We start from the raw sequence: 17858 nt of genomic DNA on the forward strand, positions 1-17858 counted from the left end.
CTGCCAAACCACACTTCAAATCAACCAAGCGCCATGGTCTATTTGCAAAGATGATAGAAATGGCAATAATGGAAAGAAACTCTATCCAAGTGTTCATCGGAATCTTAAAATACACAAAGAGAGAAACATCACCTGGGCTCTCTCCGCATGCATGTGATCTATGACTCCATCACCCCTTATGTCAGCTTGATGCCTGAGGCAAAATATGTAGATCTTATCTATATAACTAGTATATTATGCGTTGTAGATTTGTAGATTCTATCTTCCTTTGTGTGTATATAAAGCTAGTATTTTCTGATCTTGCTTCTAACCTTAACTCAAACCTGTGATTTAGTTCCTTTTAATGAAATTACTATCTAAAAAGCAAAAAAAAAAGTTGGTCTTAGCGATGGTTAGGCTAAGCATTGGGGATTGACCAGCGATTGTTGAGCCTAGATGCCATTCATTATTGCCAAATTGAAGTTGAAGCCTGTCACTTTGCGCTGAGGGAACCCTAGATTAGAGCGGCGTCTAAGGAAGAGCCCATTGGGTTATACTAATTGCTTCTCTTATGACCTATCCAAAAAAATACTAGGCAATGGAAAAGCCAAACTCATGTAACATTGTTCAAATTGCAGCCGGTTATAAGAGCTACCAGATCCAAGGTAATAGATAAGATTGTAAGTTGTACATAGTAATGGGGACGTCGTTAAAACAAAGCTATTTTAAAAAAAAAACTAACGCCAAATCATGCTTTTTCGGACTTCTTCCGCTTCTTCTCCTCCTTGTCCTTGTGGGACTTCTTAGACTTCTTCCGGCTCAGACTATCATCCTCCTCCTTTTCTTGTGAGTGCTTCTTTGACTTCTTTCGAGGAAGCGCAGTCGCTTGGGGAGCTTCATCCTCGGCCTCATCGTGATCAAGCTTCCTCTTCCGTTCCTCTCCCTTGGGAACCTTGAACGAAGGTACCTCAGCCTCGGATTCCGAGCTAGATCCAAGAGTCTCTGGAGGTGCACTGGTTGTTCCGACAGGCCGGAACCGCATCTTCAAGTTCTTCGGCTGCGGCCGGGCTGGCTTGACATATTTGCGCATTTCTGCCACTATAGCATCGGTGTTTTTCGATGTGCTCGGGAGATCGATCATTTCTTGAACGTGGTAACTTGGGATGCTTTGGGCTGCTGTGCAATATGTTTGTGTCTTCTCGTCAAAAAGAAGTAGCGATTTAGTCGCGGGATCAGCCTCGGAAAGAGCCTCGACTGGGATACCATAGTTCACGCCATCATGAGAGATGATCGGTTCACCCTGCATGATCTTGGCCATGCACACCTCTTTGACCTGGGACAAAGGCAGAGAGGCTGGTGCTGTGAGATGGAGGACTTGTTTGCCGTTGAGGTTGGAGAGAAGGGAGGATGCTTTAGAGGATGGCGGGGCCTGCTTCTTTGCAGACTTGAAACCCGCGGGTGGTTTGTATGGTTGAGGACCGGAGATTACGACCCTATGAGTACATGGATTAGTTACCATCAAAGCTGGTAGCGCGATAATCTCTTACTTCTTGCCTGAGTTGGAGCTGGGCTTCATTTCGCTGGAATTGTCGGAGTCGCTATCCGAGTCTGAACCTGAGTCCGAGGTTTCATCTTCGCTTGATTCCTGCGCCTTCAGGTGTTGGGTCATTTTTTTCTCCTTTTCAGTCGTAAGCTCGGGCGAGGTCGATCTGCTCGAGCTGCTATCGCTGTCGGATGAGGCCATGGCGGCTGTTCAATCAAATGTGTTGGGCAAACTCGAGATCGGGACTAAAATGATTTCGCAAGGACGCGCGGCGTTTGGCACACCCGAAATCCACAAAATGAATAGAACTGGATAATGGAGTAATGCACAGGATATATATGCGAAGTTTCAGCAAAGCCGATTTCGCAAAATGAATTGGATCGACGTTGAGTGAGGATGCTCAAGTTCAACGATCTTTTTTTTCTGCTCCGCGGGAGCACGGACCACCAGCCAGCTTTTTTTGCTTATCGGCTTTGGACCGCATTATCGAGATCATTTTCCTTTCGAACACAAGCTCAAAGCTCGTGCGCTTGAATTGTATATTATCATGGTGAAGCGAAAGGCCGAAAAACAGCAATCAGCTGGTAAGCCCTCTATCTATGCTCTACGGCACCAATCTGAAGCTCACATGTCGTTTCTCTAGGCCCTGTTAGCGCTGTCGCTGCTTTGGCAGCGCGCAGAGCTCGACAACAGCAAGCACAGAGCGCGAATGTACCAAAGGATGCACCACAAGGTATTGTTGAGAGCGAGCCACCCTCAAAAAAGTCACGGCAGTCTCTCGAGGGACCTAGGGCGACTGAGACAGAGGATCATCGTGCTTCACGGACAAAGGCAGCAAAGAAACAAGATGAGCCATTGCCAGCAGAGACAACACCGGAGCGCCCATTAAGAGTTAGCCGGCCTCAAAAATCGGAAGTGAAGCCCGAGGTTGAGGATACTCTGAAGCGCCCCGAAGATAATCAGTCTGAAAAAGACCAAGTTGAGGATGCGGGAGAGATGGGTGAGGATGTTATCGCGTCTGTTGTGGGTGATGCCGATGGCTATGAATCACCCGCAGAGACACCAGCAGAGCTTCAGAACTTCCCTCTATCCAAGGCTCGGTTGAACAAAAGCAACATAGTCTACAGTGATGAAAGCACACTTTGCATTCGCATTAAGGAACGGACGGTATGGACGAACCCTTACGACCATTCGGGGTGGATACTGACCTGACTTAGAACCTGGCGTTGCTAGGCCAATATGATCTCTGGGTCAAAAGAGGTGTTGTCAGTCTGATGGGTGCGAAATTACATCCGTCCTCACAACTTCATAGGGTTTATGCTCCCTCAACCCACTCTTTACCAGTCATCAAATGTGTTGCTGGGATTGATGGCGACGCAGAAGTAGAGATCAAGTCCTGCACCAGCGGTATTTCCCGCCTCCGTGACCTCTCGCCTTTATATCAAAGGATCTGGGCTGGCGAGAACACTGCTGCAGATAAAATCACCCTGAAAGGGGCCGCAAAAGACTCGAAGCGGAGTTTTTCAGTGGTATGCTATCATAACCTATCCCGGCTCGAGATATGTTCAAAGCTAATTGACTTGATAGTTGTATACATCGGCAGATGATTCCTTAAATAGACATATCCGACCACTTCACCTTGACAGGAAATGGAGTGCATCAATGAAATCTCTCTCACAACGTGAAGGACAACTTCGGGTTCTAATCTGTGGCCCCAAGGCATCCGGAAAGTCTACCTTTAGTCGCTACTTGTTAAATCACGTTCTCAGTCCGACACCCGAGACTGAGAATGGATATACTAATACCGATGGAGTTGCTTTCCTGGATCTAGACCCAGGCCAGCCTGAGTTTGCCCCTATGGGTCAAGTTTATCTTGCACGCTTGCGCTCTCCATTCTTCGGTCCGCCTTTCACCCACCCATCATTGGACGATTCCCGTGACGGTGAAATAGTTCGGGCGCATCACATCGGCGCAGCATCTCCAAAAGAAGACCCTGATCATTATGCACTGGCGGTCATGGATCTTATGGATCAATACCGCTCGTTGCTAGAGAAACATCCCCAATGCCCTCTGATTATCAACTACCCTGGTTGGATCTTTGGACAAGGATTGGAGGTTGCAACTTGGCTGGTCAGATCTCTCGGTCTCTCTGATGTGGTATATATGAGTGAAAAAGGCCCATCAGAAGTTGTGGATCCGTTAGGTCTGGCTGCCCGCGAAGCTCGAGTCCCCTTGACAATCCTCCCCTCACAGCCCACTGATTTCGTGAGCCGATCAAGCGCTCAATTGCGAGCGATGCAAATCCAGTCATACTTCCATATGTCTCATCCGAATGATCTCAGCACTTCCCTTTGGTCGGATGTACCGCTATCTCGCACGAGGCCTATTACTGTGGACTATGCTGGCGCACGACAAGGTATTCTGGGCGTCATGGTCATGGGATCCCAGGTCAGCCCCGATTTACTGCACGAAACGCTTGAAGGCGCTATCGTAGGAGTCGTGGCAGTTGAATCGCCGAAAGCTATCATGGGTGGGATGACAACATCAGAGCCACCCAATGACCATGAAGATCTTGACATGGATTCAGCAAACCCAGGCGCGGGTAATCCAGCTTGTCTTTCCATCGCTGACAGCATTGTACGAACATCCGAAGACCTTCCTTACCTCTTTGTTGGTTCCGGCAGTTGCACCCCATTGGATCCTAAAGCGTCAAACTGTCTTGGCCTGGCTTTGGTCCGCTCAATTGATACCTCTTCGTGCAAGCTTGAGCTCTCCACTCCTATTCCCTCATCTCACCTGGAAAAGGCCATCGAGCAAGGCCATGGCATTGTACTGGTCCGCGGCCAGCTTGATAACCCGAATTGGGCTATCAGTGAAGAATACTACGCTGCTCGTGCGGCAGAGCGGCGCTACCAGCAATCAACATCTGGGCCGAGGAAAGCTGGAGACTCTGGCATTGAACAGGCACACGAACTCGATCCGGCTGAGCATAATCGAACGCTTGCATTGCTGCGAGAGAGAGTCCGCCGGGCGAGCAATGTGCCTTGGATGACTGTTGTGGAAGATAACAGTCGTCATCAGCGTGAAGCTGCTGCACGACGAGAAAAGTCACTATGGAAGCTGAGAAAGAAGGCATATCCTGGCAGCGAGAGCGAGGCGGACTACTAGCTCCCACCTTTTGAATATATACATAAAAGTCAAATGCAACAGCAGTTTGTTAATTAGTCTCTAGATCCAAGATCTAACTATCTCTAGGTCCCGGTCTCGCCATTCGTGTCTTAGGCGAGGTGACCAGTCGATATGGCCCGTAAGGCCGACCACATCTTCATCGGTATGATCCGCGAAGCCGGTCTGTACGACGACATTGACCAGGCCTACGCCGCGCTGGACCCCTCGCGCGCTGTTGGTTTCATGGCCGATAAACGTGTGTATACCAACACCATCCTCCTCGCGCCATCTCCACTGACTTCATGACCGCCACTCCCTACCCCTTCGCGTACGACTTCCTGTCCAAGTTGCTACCCGGTCAACGAGGTCGAGGATGTGTGCCGTGTTGCATATGATTTCACTGGCAAGCCCCCCGGTACTATTGAGATAGAGTAGATAGATATCTGGTATTTTCTTAGGTTGTAATAGAAAAGTTTACATTGTCAATACAGATCTAGCTAGAATAGTTGGATGCAGTTTACAAATCCATGTGCATAAAGGAACCAAGTTCATTATTTTTTTTTTAAAATATATATTGGGCGATATAAGATAGGGGTGCAATTAACAAATGCAAGGCTAAAAACAACAAAAGGACTTCCCATGCATAACTCTTGATTGGTTTGACGTTGGGAGGGAGATTTGCAAGCCTAGACAAAACATGAGCAGGCTTAGAGCTCCTTTTCCCTAAACGAGGCATCACTATCTGTCTGATCTCCTTGCTGCCACGACTTGAACATGAGAGTTGCAACGTTCCGGCCCATCAGCGCACTAGTCTCCATTGTCGAGATGAAGCTCTCGATGCCACCCGTGTACCATACGCCCGGAGCCAGAAGAGTCTCTTCAAATGTCACTCGCGGATACAAAAGGGGATATGGGTTCCATAGCTTCTCATGGAACCAGCTGATATCACCTATCAAAAGGTCTCCAATTGTTGTATTGCTCCCCACAGTCTCACTCTCCAGCCCCAGAATCTGGGCAATGAATTCACCCGTGGGTCGCTCTGGCGAAAAGATTTTGTAAACGTAATTTTGCTGTGTGTCTTCGGATCCCACCACAGAATGATCTACTGTTCGAAGCGTACTAATACTCCAGAAGCCGCTGGGCCCAACACCATCTGGGTTTGAACCCATATCAAGGCCCTCGGGTAGAGTGGTCAGAATAGTCTCAGGCGCTCGAGCATTTGGATCCTTCAGGCCAAAATACTTTGGGGAGATGCGGTGGGGGGATGCAAATAGTGTAACGTGCAGATTCACATATGGAATCTCATCTGGGGTGTACTCCAAGGGAGGGGAGACGGAAATACCCGAGTACTGCAAAGGACCGGCAATGATAACTTCATCAAATACTTCATGCTCTGAGTCGGTGGCGGTGTTTAGCTTTGAAGAGACCCGCACAGTCCCATCGTCATTGCGCGAAATCTCAGTGGCAGTGGTATTCACTTTGATGTTCGCTCCTGAAGCTCTCAGCGCACCGTCGAAAATGCGCCAATTTCCGCCCTCGATAGAAACCGCTCCATCTGTAGCCATACAGACGATAGATTCCAAGCCATGAATCAGCTGTATATTCTGCCCATAATTCACTCGAGTACTTGCTTGAATAATCTCCCTCGCAAACAGCGAGCCGATGCTATTTGTCTGGAGAAACACATCGCCAGAAGACACAGTAGCATTGATCAAGTCAGCCGCAACAGCTGCCTCAGTAAGAGAGCTGAAAGGGAATAAGGGTTCTTCATAAAGGCGGAGAAACCTGCCAACGACAGTATTCACCAGATTTTGGGTACGCAGTGGCGCCAGTCCATACCGCCAGAAGAGCCGGCCGATATTCCACCAGCTATACGAATTCTTCAACGTGAAAACAAACTGACTCCCATCCCAGATTCCGATGCTCTCCTCGGTCTCCCTGGGCCGTGCATGGTCAGCACTACTGACCATCAGACCAAGGTCACGGGAAGCATTGACCAGGTTGTAATTGACCTGGACAAAGATGGAAGCGCCCAGTTCAATGGGGTACGCTGGGTTGTCGAATACATTGACTGTTGTTGAGCGGCCGCCTATATACGATTCACGTTCATAGACTGTGATATTGACAGGGATGTCGGCTTCATCTGCGAGCTTGCGCAGTTGATACGCAGCAAACGAGCCTCCGGCTCCGGCGCCTATCAGGAATATCAGCCCCGTATGAAACTGTGTTCTTTAGAGAGAGGCATACCGATTATTGCCACCCGCTTTGGGGCAGTACTAGCAGCTCCTCGCAGTTGCTCTTGTTCTGCTGCATTGCCAAGCGAGGCGAGTAAGATGGCTAGGATGGAGTATAGGAAGAAAGGGACATGCTGTGGCATAAACGCCTGCATGATTATGGTAGTACTAGAAGATGACAGAGCTAATTGGTAGTTTAATAGCAAATCCTGATTAACCAGAGTTTAAATGTAGATTAAATCGACTCCCATGGATGGAGTTCGAGTGTCAAAGGGGGAAGTGATGCGATGAGTGTAACTTGGACTTAGTATCGATACCACGCTAGTCTTGTTTAGGACTGGCGCATTTCCATATCGCTTATCTTTTTTGAGGGGCATCACAGATTTGATTTCACTTAACTCCGAACCAATTCAAAATGGATCCATATGACAGTGACTCCAGTGTCGATGAAGATTTCACCGATACCGGTGTGCTTCTAGGCTATGCTGCTGAGGATGTCATCGAGGATGTAATCAGCCATCTTGGAGGCTGGCCGGTATGTTCTATTCCTGCGAAGAATCACTCTATAATCAACTCCAATTAACAACTTTTTTATTCAGAAATGGCTCGACGAAGCCTCCCCAGCACCTGGCGATTTCGCCAATTGCAAAGTTTGCAACAGTCCCATGCTCCTCCTCCTCGAATTGCACGGCGACCTGCCCGATCACTTCCCGACGGACGAACGACGCCTATACCTATTTGGCTGCCCCAGAAAACCCTGCAACCGCAAGCCAGGCAGTATCAGAGCATTCCGCGCAGCGCGCAAGGTCACCGTCGGCGGACAAAACAAACATGTTGAAGCGAAAACAGAGGACACCCAGCCCGCCGCACCAGAAAAACCCAAGCAGGACCTAGGAGCGAGCCTGTTCGGCGCAACAAACCTGACAAGCAACATCTCCTCGAACCAGAACCCCTTCTCATCCTCTTCTGGCCCAACACCCGCAGGAAGCAACCCCTTCGCAACACCGGTCCAGGCAACAGCACCTACAGCTGAGAAGCCCGCCGTGTCTGCAAGCACCCTAGCCTCATCTTTCGCCGACAAAGTGCGCATCTCCTCGCCACCTCCTTCAGCCGCGACAAAGAAAACGCCGGAATCAAGCACGCCAGTTCCGTGGCCCGCGCAGTCCGCATTCCCTGCGCCATACAAGAATTTCTACCTAGACGCTGAATACGAGACTCTCTCGCGGCCGTCTTCACCCGAAGTGCCAGATAATGTGCAGATCGAGCCAATGGAGGAAGAAGGCGCTGGTGGCGCCGAGCTCAAGGACACTTTCGAGTCCGAGCTCGACAAGGACTTTATGAAGTTCTCGATGCGTCTCGAGCACAACCCGGAGCAGGTGCTGCGGTATGAGTTCCGCGGTACGCCGCTTCTGTACTCGACTAGCGATGAAGTCGGTGCTCGGCTGCATTCTCACAATGCCCCTAACGCCAAGATCACCACACTCGGTGCGGGAAGTATCCCGGCCTGTGAGTACTGTGGAAGTCAGCGTGTGTTTGAGTTCCAGATTGTGCCGCATGCTATTACTATGCTTGAGGAAGGACGTCCTGGTGTTGGGCTTGGAAAGGATGATGCGGGCATGGAGTGGGGCACTATCATCATGGGGGTTTGTGGTAATAACTGTACGCCGCAGGAGTTGGGCGTTACTGGATGGCGGGAGGAATGGGCTGGTGTGCAGTGGGAGGAGTTGAGATAGGTATAGACATTTTACATTAGATGTGAGTATTTTGCCTACTCTAGGTTGTACATAGCAATGTTACTAGGAAAATCAAGCATTTTCTAGCTCTTTACACATTTTTGTCTACATTAGCATTTTGGATATATTGCCGAGAGATCACCTTGTAACTTTTATTATCAGATTTAATGCAGCGAATGGCTTCACAAGTGAGTCAATCTACCCCAAGTCAGTTGAAACCAGATTTGCATCATGACAACTGAAATCCAGTATCTATCCCAGCTAGCTAGGTAGGTACTTTCTGGAAAATATTGACCTCTATTGCTCTCAAATGCGCACTTCATCTTGTCTTACCTTGAGATGTCCTAGACTGATATAGCTTGGTTTCACCCTACAACCTTGGACATACTCCAGCTGGTTTATGTTATGGACACCTGTTACACGGAACTTCTTTGGTATATAATTGTATATCGTGTTCACCTAAAACTATAAACTAATATCTATACAACTTGGTACAGCTGTGTATGTGGGCAACAATAATAATGGACAAGATCATGTAATTTGACTTTATATACCTAAGGCCCACGGGTAGAAGACCGCTGTATACATAACCACAGTATCGTCCTTTTTCTTGAAGCCCATAAACATTTGTCTACGTGCTCTGCACTTCATTCACAGCAACATCAAGATGTTTACTATCGACGAACTCTTACAGAAGTTCAAGGACATAGTGATCCAAGTCCCATGCCTGAATTCATTGTCCTCTTCCTGACGTTCGATGGCAGTTCCAGACTTGAATGGAAAAGTAAAGGAGCATGTAGAATCACGGCGTCAACGGCATGTAGTTTAAGTCAAATGATCTGTTTCAGCAATGCTGAAAACATATTTCGTATGTTGTGCCACAAGGGCAAGACCCCAGAGTGCTCAGGTCCTGCCATGTCAGTTCCAAGATATGATAGGCTATAGTTGAAGCAAACAAATACAATGTGGACTACATCCAGTCTCACCTTTGTCCAATACGGCCAACCTCATTCCAACATGTAATACGAGCTCAGATAGGGTCACCACTGCATGTCTAGTGCTTGTGCTACAGCATGGGCCAATCTTCCAATTATATATTTGACCTGACTGGATGGATTTTAGATTTATAAAAAAGCCTCGAGAGCAATGTACCAACACAAAAAGGTCCAAGCAACTCTAAAGGGCCAAGTGGATATTGTCATCGGCGCAGGCTCAGCCTATGGCATTGCCCATTCTATGGTGATTACAGCAGCGAAATCTGGTGCAAAAGCCATCTACGCCTGCGATATCAACACAAGCTATTTTGCAGGCCTCCAAAACACCATGAAAGCCACCGGGAAGTGACACTACAGTGGAATGTCGTATACTAGACGTTTCATCCGAGGACCAAACCCCAACCTAATACAACAGATATTGAAGTCTTATGGTCGATTGGACTTCTACTTCGCCAATGCGGATATTGTAGTATATCGGTCCGTCATCTTCCAGTTTCCCGTTTCCCTTATATATTTCTCGATAGCAGTTAATTGACTAGTATCCAAGCGGTCTAGACGACCTCTCGGTATCTCATTTCCAACGCGCAATGTCAGTCATGCAAACGGGCACATTCCTAGCCCTGAAATATGGCACCCAAGCCATGAGCACGACATCCTCCAACAAACCAAAATCAAAGGGAAACATAGAAGTTACTTCAAAGTGCTCGACACTAGGCGGGGCATTTGCAGATATGGCATACATAGCAGCGAACGGCTGCAATGATCTCGTGCGAAGCGACGCTGTCCAACTATCCTCTAGCAACATCCGCGTGGATGCTGTTGCGCCTAGTCCTGCCACTATAAGCATCTTTACTACTTCCAAACTTGCTGAAGTAGGCGTGGAATATCAGCTCAAAAAGACCGCTGAGGAAATTCGGAATGAGTCTGCTGGGATCTATCAGGGCTTTGGACTAGGTGAAGATGAGACATACTATTATAACCGCAGTGCTGCGCCGGGGGAAATTGCTAATGTTGCTGTTTTCTTGGCTTCGGATCTGCCAATGGCGATTAATGGTCAGGCTATTGTTGCTGATAGTGGGAAGTCGGTTGCGGCATCTGGGGATACTTCCACTGGGCCGGTTCTTCCTATGAGTCCTTTTATATTGTGATTCAGTTGGGGATACTTTGTGGAAGCTTGAATGTTGGTGTCGTTTGAGCTTGCATCCTCGGCAATGATACTGTTTCGTGCTCTATCCCCATTGCGTCTACATCTGGAACTGGCTCTGTATGATTTTTTATATTGGCAGCAAAGTCGGCCCTACATGGAGGCACGACTGAAGTTATGTTATGGTATTGACATGACATCTCTCTCTCTCTTCCTCATATTATCCAATGCAGATATTTGCATGGATAAGTAAAAAAAAAGAATCCAATACAGACAAGAGAAATGGAAAAAAAAAGTTAAAAAACGCCAGATGCGCCAGGTCCCGACTCATCTCCGAGCCCCTCCTCCATGCGAAATCTATCGTCTGTTCGTCACTTGATCGGGGGTGGGATTCATGAACTCATGTCATGGATGGAAATCAAATTTTCCCTCGCACAGCTTTCTGAAGATTTTTAAAAAAAAGGTGATACGAAAAAGAGGAAAGAAGTGAAACATTTCGAATCGACGCGGGAAAAAAAAATCAAGAATAAAGAGAGAGCTTCCGCAGTAAGCGCTTATGCGGGCAACTCAAAGCCACGACGGATGACACGACCGAACTGCTCGATGCCGACGTGCTCGCTCTTGACCTCGGAGCGGGCCTCGTTCTCCTTGTTGGTAGGGACGCGGATAACTGCGCCATCGACCTTCCAGCCACAGACATCGACGACGAACTTGTCGAGCGCGTCACGGCTGCGAACGTCGAGCCAGGACTCGAGGTTCTCGGCGGTGATGGAGCGGAAGGTGTTGCCGACCTCGACGGCGATGCGGATGCGGACAAGCTCCTCGAAGCCGGCCACGTCGGCGGTCAGGTCTGCGTACAGATCGTCCGAGTTCAGGGTGGACCAGAACTGGGCGTACTGGGCAGATTCGAGGAGAGTGGACAGGCGGGTGAGCTTCTGCACGGACTCGACGAAGTCGGAGGTCTGCGAGGCGGTTTGGGCTTCGGTGGTGGTGGGGAAGGGCTGGGTGCTTGTTGGGAGCAGGGCGAGGCAGAGCGAGAAGGCGGGCGAAGGGAACACAGTCAGGGCCTTGGCCAGGATGTTGGTCACGGTATCGGGTTGGATAAGGTGGGGGTTGAACTGGAAGCTGGATTTTTTTGAAGGGGGTTGTTGTCAGCTTGGATTCGAGGATGCCACGATGATTTGAAGTGTTTGTGAGAAGCATGCCATGCTGTTGATTTCAACCAATGCATGGGTCATTCCTGTTCAGTATCTTCACAGAATTTCTCAACATGCCCAAGTATATTATGGGGATGTCAGGTAATAGGAAACGCTTAAAAAGATACTCATCATAGTAGAGCCTCTCAAATATGATTTTCGCAATGGGATTCATGAAAAAAAAGGGTCTAACTCACAGCTTCAGCAGGGCCAAGTTGGCGTAGCAGTCGAATGACCGGTCCTCGCACTGCTGGGAGACATAGTCCTGGAAGATGGTAGTGGTCTCGGGGTTGTACCGGTCGAGGCCATTGAGGATAGCCTCAATATGGGCCGGCCGGGTCTCACACTTGTCGAAGGCGACCATTTTGATATTGCTGGAGGAAGGTGGGAGGTGATGCGGGTCTTTTGTCTCTGCTGTTCTTTTCGGTGGGATTTTCCAAGGTTTGATTGTGGCCGTGGCCGGATTAACCTAAAAAGGCATAATTACCCGGAATTCTTCCGGGCTATAATATACATGTGCATATAGTAACACTCGAGTATCCGAAAAGGTGGCCAACGGCCGTGGATTCATTCATGTTCAAATAATACATAGAATACATATCTCTTGAATGCCTCGTGTGATCGTGACATCTTCATCATAACCTAGCACCAGTTCCAATAATGGAAACCCGCTAAACAGACGTGCTTGGATCGTTGAACTCCGTGAAGATCGAACGAGATGCCCAAGAGAAGAAGCATATCACTTCAAGAAAAAAAAAAAAAACTGAAACCAAGGCGCGTAAAACAAGAAACTCCGTTCCGTGTTTATCAGACGCCATTGTCTATGCCCATGCCCATATCGCAAAAAAAAAAAAGGCCGAATCTGTATGCAAAATGAGCAATGCAGAAATCGGTCGAAACACCTTACCAAACCTAATAAAAACGCAAAAAAAGAGCAAAAAGAAAGAATAAAAAAAGAGAATAAAACAAGGTCAAAGTTGAAGGTGCCTGAAAAACAAAAAGAACAAAGCAGGCGGGTATCTCAATAAGAGGTTCATGCAAATGATGAAAAAAAATATTTCAAGCCATAACGGGCCGGCGAGGCGCAATGGGAATCGCCTTTGGTCCCGCGGAAATTTCAAGGTTCGACATGTCGATGTCATTGCCATCATACTTCTGGTCATCCTTTGGCTGTCTTGCCTTGGAGACTAGGACTGGCTGAGAAGGACTGGCGCTTTCTTCGTCGCCTACAGTGCTGCAGACAAAGCGTTCCTCGTTGAGAGGGATTCCGCCAAACATTGAGCCCAGCTGTTGCAGAAGTGCGACGAAATGAGCATGTAATTCGGTAAAGATGTATTCATTGCCGACGATTTCGGCCAAATTGCGGGCACGAATCTGGCCGGCTGCACGGCGGCCTGCCGGGTCCATACCCCGGCCGGTGAGGAAGGATGAAACGGGAGGGTATTGGCGGCCGGGCTGTCTTCCCAGGTTGTTCTGCTCGTCGCGAGTCTTCTCGTCTTCCTGGAAGCGTTCAGCAGCCTGGACAATGCTGGTTGCGATGCGACCGAATGCGCGCCAGATGATGGGACATGCGCGGAATGCTCTTCCGGCATCACGCCCCGCCAATGCGACAAGTGCATAACTGCGTCGCTTGCCGCGGGCCATAGGGTCTGGAAGGCGGAAAATGTAGGCGATTGTGTAACCAGCAACTCCGTCACCGAAGCAGATGGGGCCGGAGGAAAGTCCCCGGGGCAAGAGCTCACAGCTTAGGGTGCGAATAGAGGAGCGTCGGAGGAGTGCATAGTCAGCGGGATTAGGTGGGCCACGCTGAGAGAGGTAGGTGTGAATGTGTGTGTGACATGAAGCATCGGAGGCAACTGAGGCAGAATGAAGTGATTCGGGAGGAGAAGCATGGGTGTGATAGTCGGTCTCATCATCCAACTCTGAATGGTTGTTGCCACATGAGTAGACTAGCTCGCGCGAGCGTAGTACCGGGCTAGTGGAATTGCCTTTGGCGTCGCGACTTCCAGGCGCACCAGGAGGTAGCTGTTTGCTGACATTTTCTGGCAGAGACAAACTGCAACTGGCGCAAGTGTCGCCATTTGCACCACCTCGGTTGGATTTGTCTTCGGGTGAGGTCGGATGCCCTTTGAGGAAGTACGGGTGATCTTCAATTCTGGGCGACTTAGGCTCGGCAGATTTCTGAGATCGAGACTCGTGATCGAAGCGAGACTCATTTGAAGCCGGGGTACCCTGGGGAGATTCGGATTCGGGGTGACATTGCGGGCATGAAAAAGGTAGAACCTGCGAGCAAATGATCGAGGTGGGACCATGCACCTCGCAGAAGTGCGTCAGAGAGAGCTGAGTAAGTCAGTTCAAGCTCATCATAGTATATTGTATACCTCATTTACTCACAATGAAATCCATGGTGGACCTGATCAAGCAATAACCAGCATCTTCAGTCCATTGTCCCAAGGCATGCTGTGACTGGATAATGACGAAAGGCTGGTATGCGGGTCCACACAGTGACCAGGTTCCAGGGAAAAGAAGGTTAAAAACACAAAAAAAAGAGTAAAAGGAAGTGAAGGGTATGAAGAGTTGAGAGATATTAAAAGGAAGAGAAAAAGCAGAGTGGAGTTTGTAATGTGATAAATAAGAAGACAAGCAATAATAATCGAAGGGGCTAAGGCCTGGGGCTCTCTGGGGGGGGGGGTTTTCGGTGGAAGACCGGGAGTTGCACTCTCTTCCCAAATGGAAGGTTGATGGAAGAATAGAACTACTCCACTGGGGGAATCCACTCTTAACTTCTTTTTAATTTTCTTTTATTCTTTTACAGAGTATTTCTTACCTTTTTTCTAACTCTTTTAACACCTTTGTTTCTTTACTTTTATAACAAAATCTAATCTATCGTACTTTCTATCCTTTACTTATAGTTACACCACCCTTCCGGATGCCTTCCGATCACATTCTTTTATGCTCTTCTCCTGGATTGCTGCATGTGAAAATCATTCTAAAATCGGGCCGACCATTAATATTCATGGGTTTCCGTGCTTTGCCTAGCGTCTTGACCCGAGGGGCCGTTCTCGTCTGCCCTTGGACCGTTGCGTACAAGTGGATAAGGTGGCTGCAAACAAGGGCTCCATTGTGGGAATATTTGTGGTACCAATGATCGTGCAGATAATTCAATATTATTTCCATCTATGATCTATGATCTTGATACGTAGGTATCCATATGGATTCAATTTGAAGGTATTGTGATCTATCAAATATTATACAAATCGTCATGGATTCACTGCTCCCACTTTAGGTATGTCCCTTTTTTTTTTTTTTTTTTTTGCTTTTTATGTTACTCAAAAGTCAGCATGTGTCAGATCAGTCGACAGCCGTCTCTATTCCAGCCATCAGCCCGGTGGATTTCCTCGGGGAGTAATCTGGAGATAACTCCGTGTTAGGGGGGCACCGGTAAGGAGGCGAAGGGAAGAATTCCCTGTCCTCCCATTTGCTGAACCTCATCATATATTAGATATATATATATAAATTACTTGGGATTTCGGGTATACTCCCTCACTTCTGGACGATCTTGGGTCCCAAAGATGTTCATCTTTCCCCAAGTGGGACACAAACAGTTCCGTGGGAAAAATGGGCATCGGTGGAAATATTCCAAGGCTAGCGTGTTCAGCAGGGATCTAAACTTTATGGGATTTCCCGACAAGCCTCCGGCGGGAGTCGAAGGATCATACAGAGTACTTGATGTTCCTTTTTACTTTTCGCCGGTACATTCTCGTTTTAGCTTTAAATCATGATATAACTATATACTCCGTTTGAACTGGAAACTCATACGTCAGATCCAGGGATCTCCAATATATGTTGTATCCCCCCTTCACCCGGATGAGGATCGTCTTCGGAGTTAATTTCCAGAGTTAACTTCCATCGAATCAGCCTTTCATCCGTCCCGTCCAGATGACAAACGGATGCGGCTGATGTACATCTCCGATGCTACTCCGAGGATATACAGGCTATATTTCCAAAAAGATGAAACAGCCCTGAACACTCCGAAGTGGTAGTTGCCCCGGCATTGAGCTAGGATTCCCAAATCCTAGATCCTTGCCAGTATAGCCAGGTGACCTTCGTACGGAGGTATACGAAGTATTTTACAATCAGGCAGCCTTCTACCACTAGTCGCACACTAAGTACACTAGTGTACCCTGTGTAGTAGCCTTGAAGTCCTGTCATCTACTTTTATAATATATATCCCGTCTCATTATTCCTTTTGTGTATTCTCGCCCTATCACGCCGAGGATATAATTGATTTTCGATCCAATTTAAAATTTATGGTGAGGGATTTTAACATAATATTTATAAAAGAAAGAAAAGAAAAAAAAAAGAGCGGCAAACCCACTAAACAACTTGAACCCACTGGACACCAGCGGATCCCCGATCATTTTCGCCAAATAGACACACGACACTTTAACGGTTCCCGAGGTCGGCCTTTTAATGGATTGGCGGTTTCTCCATACGGAGTGTTGAATTCCGTTTTACCTAATAAAGTTACACACGAATTTACTAGACTCTCGTTAAAACACTGTTCCACAATGTTCTACACGTGAGACATTGTAGATTATATGGGGGTACCCGGGGCTTTAAACGGAGTATACGGAGTATGCGGAGTCCTATATGAGGTGCAATGGAATTTATTAGCCGATTATTTTGGGAAGGTGGTTTATGTACGTAAACGCCAGTGTGGTTCTCGTGCAGAAAGTGGATCGGTTATGAGACATACTATTGTCCCCGAGGTCAGGAACAATCGGTAAGCTAAACCTGGAACACTTCGGCCGATCCAAGACATGGACGATCTAGCCAATCTCGCCACGTGGAATTCCCAAAGTACTAGATTGCTGATCAGCGGTCTTTTATGCAACCTTACTATGTACCTATAACCTACAACCTACAACATTACTATGTACCTATGACCTACAACATTATACAACATCACTTATCAATGGAGTCTATGGCTGCACAGCCTTAATAGAGACGAACCACAAGATCCGACTAGTCGGGCACTCGCTTCGACAGCTCGTTGCTCCATCGGGTAATTAACCGCTAATATATATGGGTACTCGCCTCTTGCTGTCACCACCCTGCGGGTATGCTAGTTAGTCTACGTGGCGTATCGGGTTGATTATGTATCATATATGCGTGTTGTGCAGCTGTATGCCTTGATGGATTACCCCTACTAGCTAGCCCCACTAGCACTAGCAAGTTATTCAAGCAACTAGTACTCCGTAGGGACCGTCCCGTTGAACCATATATCCTAGGAGAGTGGAACATGTTTAGTGAAACAAGTTTTATGACTAGTATTACACTTGCTGGTGTTTAGTGTAAGCTTAAACTGTCTCATGGCATTTGGCTGGAAGATGTGAGGGATCCAGCAGATATTTGATTTATTTCCACAAGCTACATCTTTAAACGGGTATATAATTACTTGACTTAGAGAAGACATATCAAGATTGTGAGACAGTAAAGCCTCATCATTTAGCCGCACTGGGCGGAATTGTTAAGTTTGACGTTTGATCACCCGATAACTGCCCAAGGGACGTCGGGCATGTCCCTGAAATATGGAATCAGAAGTGATTTTTTTTCTTGTTTTCCATTAATAGCCATCATGGCACTTGCAAGATGTTGGCTCGTCCACGTTATCAGCCCCATTACCCAACCCCCTGGGCGGGTGTGGAAGGCGATATGACAGAACCATATTGATCAGCAACCACAATAGGAATAACCCTTTATCCTTGGTCGAGTGATCGTCTTGTCTAGCGAAACAAGACATTTATTCAGATAATCGCATGGGGCTGGCATTGAATCTATTGCTGATTCAGGGTCTGTTCTT

At 47.8% G+C, this 17858-nt stretch overlaps 9 protein-coding genes across 9 annotated transcripts; 5 read left to right on the forward strand and 4 right to left on the reverse strand.

Moving 5' to 3' along the window:
• Positions 1-727: 727 nt before the first annotated feature.
• N7537_001403 (DNA-directed RNA polymerase I subunit RPA34) lies at positions 728-1723 on the reverse strand (the record flags this gene model as incomplete). Its single annotated transcript, XM_056892461.1, has 2 exons — positions 728-1472; positions 1527-1723. 2 exons carry the CDS (start codon positions 1721-1723, stop codon positions 728-730), a joined length of 942 nt encoding a protein of 313 aa, XP_056757456.1.
• Positions 1724-2069: 346 nt separating this feature from the next.
• Positions 2070-4690, forward strand: grc3 (uncharacterized protein; the record flags this gene model as incomplete). The annotated part of the gene is made up of 4 exons (XM_056892462.1): positions 2070-2106; positions 2166-2689; positions 2740-3051; positions 3110-4690. The coding sequence occupies 4 exons, from the start codon at positions 2070-2072 to the stop codon at positions 4688-4690; spliced, it is 2454 nt and encodes an 817-aa protein (XP_056757457.1).
• Positions 4691-4822: 132 nt separating this feature from the next.
• Positions 4823-5125, forward strand: N7537_001405 (NAD/GMP synthase; the record flags this gene model as incomplete). The annotated part of the gene is made up of 2 exons (XM_056892463.1): positions 4823-4950; positions 5038-5125. The coding sequence occupies 2 exons, from the start codon at positions 4823-4825 to the stop codon at positions 5123-5125; spliced, it is 216 nt and encodes a 71-aa protein (XP_056757458.1).
• Positions 5126-5397: 272 nt separating this feature from the next.
• N7537_001406 (putative prenylcysteine lyase) lies at positions 5398-7079 on the reverse strand (the record flags this gene model as incomplete). Its single annotated transcript, XM_056892464.1, has 2 exons — positions 5398-6884; positions 6938-7079. 2 exons carry the CDS (start codon positions 7077-7079, stop codon positions 5398-5400), a joined length of 1629 nt encoding a protein of 542 aa, XP_056757459.1.
• A 260-nt stretch (positions 7080-7339) lies between these two features.
• N7537_001407 (small subunit rRNA maturation protein TSR4) lies at positions 7340-8657 on the forward strand (the record flags this gene model as incomplete). The annotated part of the gene is made up of 2 exons (XM_056892465.1): positions 7340-7459; positions 7524-8657. 2 exons carry the CDS (start codon positions 7340-7342, stop codon positions 8655-8657), a joined length of 1254 nt encoding a protein of 417 aa, XP_056757460.1.
• Positions 8658-9803: 1146 nt separating this feature from the next.
• On the forward strand, positions 9804-10001 carry N7537_001408 (levodione reductase; the record flags this gene model as incomplete). Its single annotated transcript, XM_056892466.1, has 1 exon — positions 9804-10001. The coding sequence occupies one exon, from the start codon at positions 9804-9806 to the stop codon at positions 9999-10001; it is 198 nt and encodes a 65-aa protein (XP_056757461.1).
• Positions 10002-10239: 238 nt separating this feature from the next.
• Positions 10240-10800, forward strand: N7537_001409 (uncharacterized protein; the record flags this gene model as incomplete). The annotated part of the gene is made up of 1 exon (XM_056892467.1): positions 10240-10800. One exon carries the CDS (start codon positions 10240-10242, stop codon positions 10798-10800), a length of 561 nt encoding a protein of 186 aa, XP_056757462.1.
• A 550-nt stretch (positions 10801-11350) lies between these two features.
• Positions 11351-12356, reverse strand: N7537_001410 (CSN8/PSMD8/EIF3K family protein; the record flags this gene model as incomplete). Its single annotated transcript, XM_056892468.1, has 2 exons — positions 11351-11921; positions 12190-12356. 2 exons carry the CDS (start codon positions 12354-12356, stop codon positions 11351-11353), a joined length of 738 nt encoding a protein of 245 aa, XP_056757463.1.
• Positions 12357-13051: 695 nt separating this feature from the next.
• Positions 13052-14398, reverse strand: N7537_001411 (folliculin domain-containing protein; the record flags this gene model as incomplete). The annotated part of the gene is made up of 2 exons (XM_056892469.1): positions 13052-14332; positions 14387-14398. The coding sequence occupies 2 exons, from the start codon at positions 14396-14398 to the stop codon at positions 13052-13054; spliced, it is 1293 nt and encodes a 430-aa protein (XP_056757464.1).
• Between the last annotated feature and the right edge of the window lie 3460 nt (positions 14399-17858).

Source organism: Penicillium hordei, assembly GCF_028827395.1.
Source record: "Penicillium hordei strain IBT 12815 chromosome Unknown utg000001l_segment0_segment0, whole genome shotgun sequence".
In the NCBI taxonomy this organism is placed as follows: Eukaryota; Fungi; Ascomycota; class Eurotiomycetes; order Eurotiales; family Aspergillaceae; genus Penicillium; species Penicillium hordei.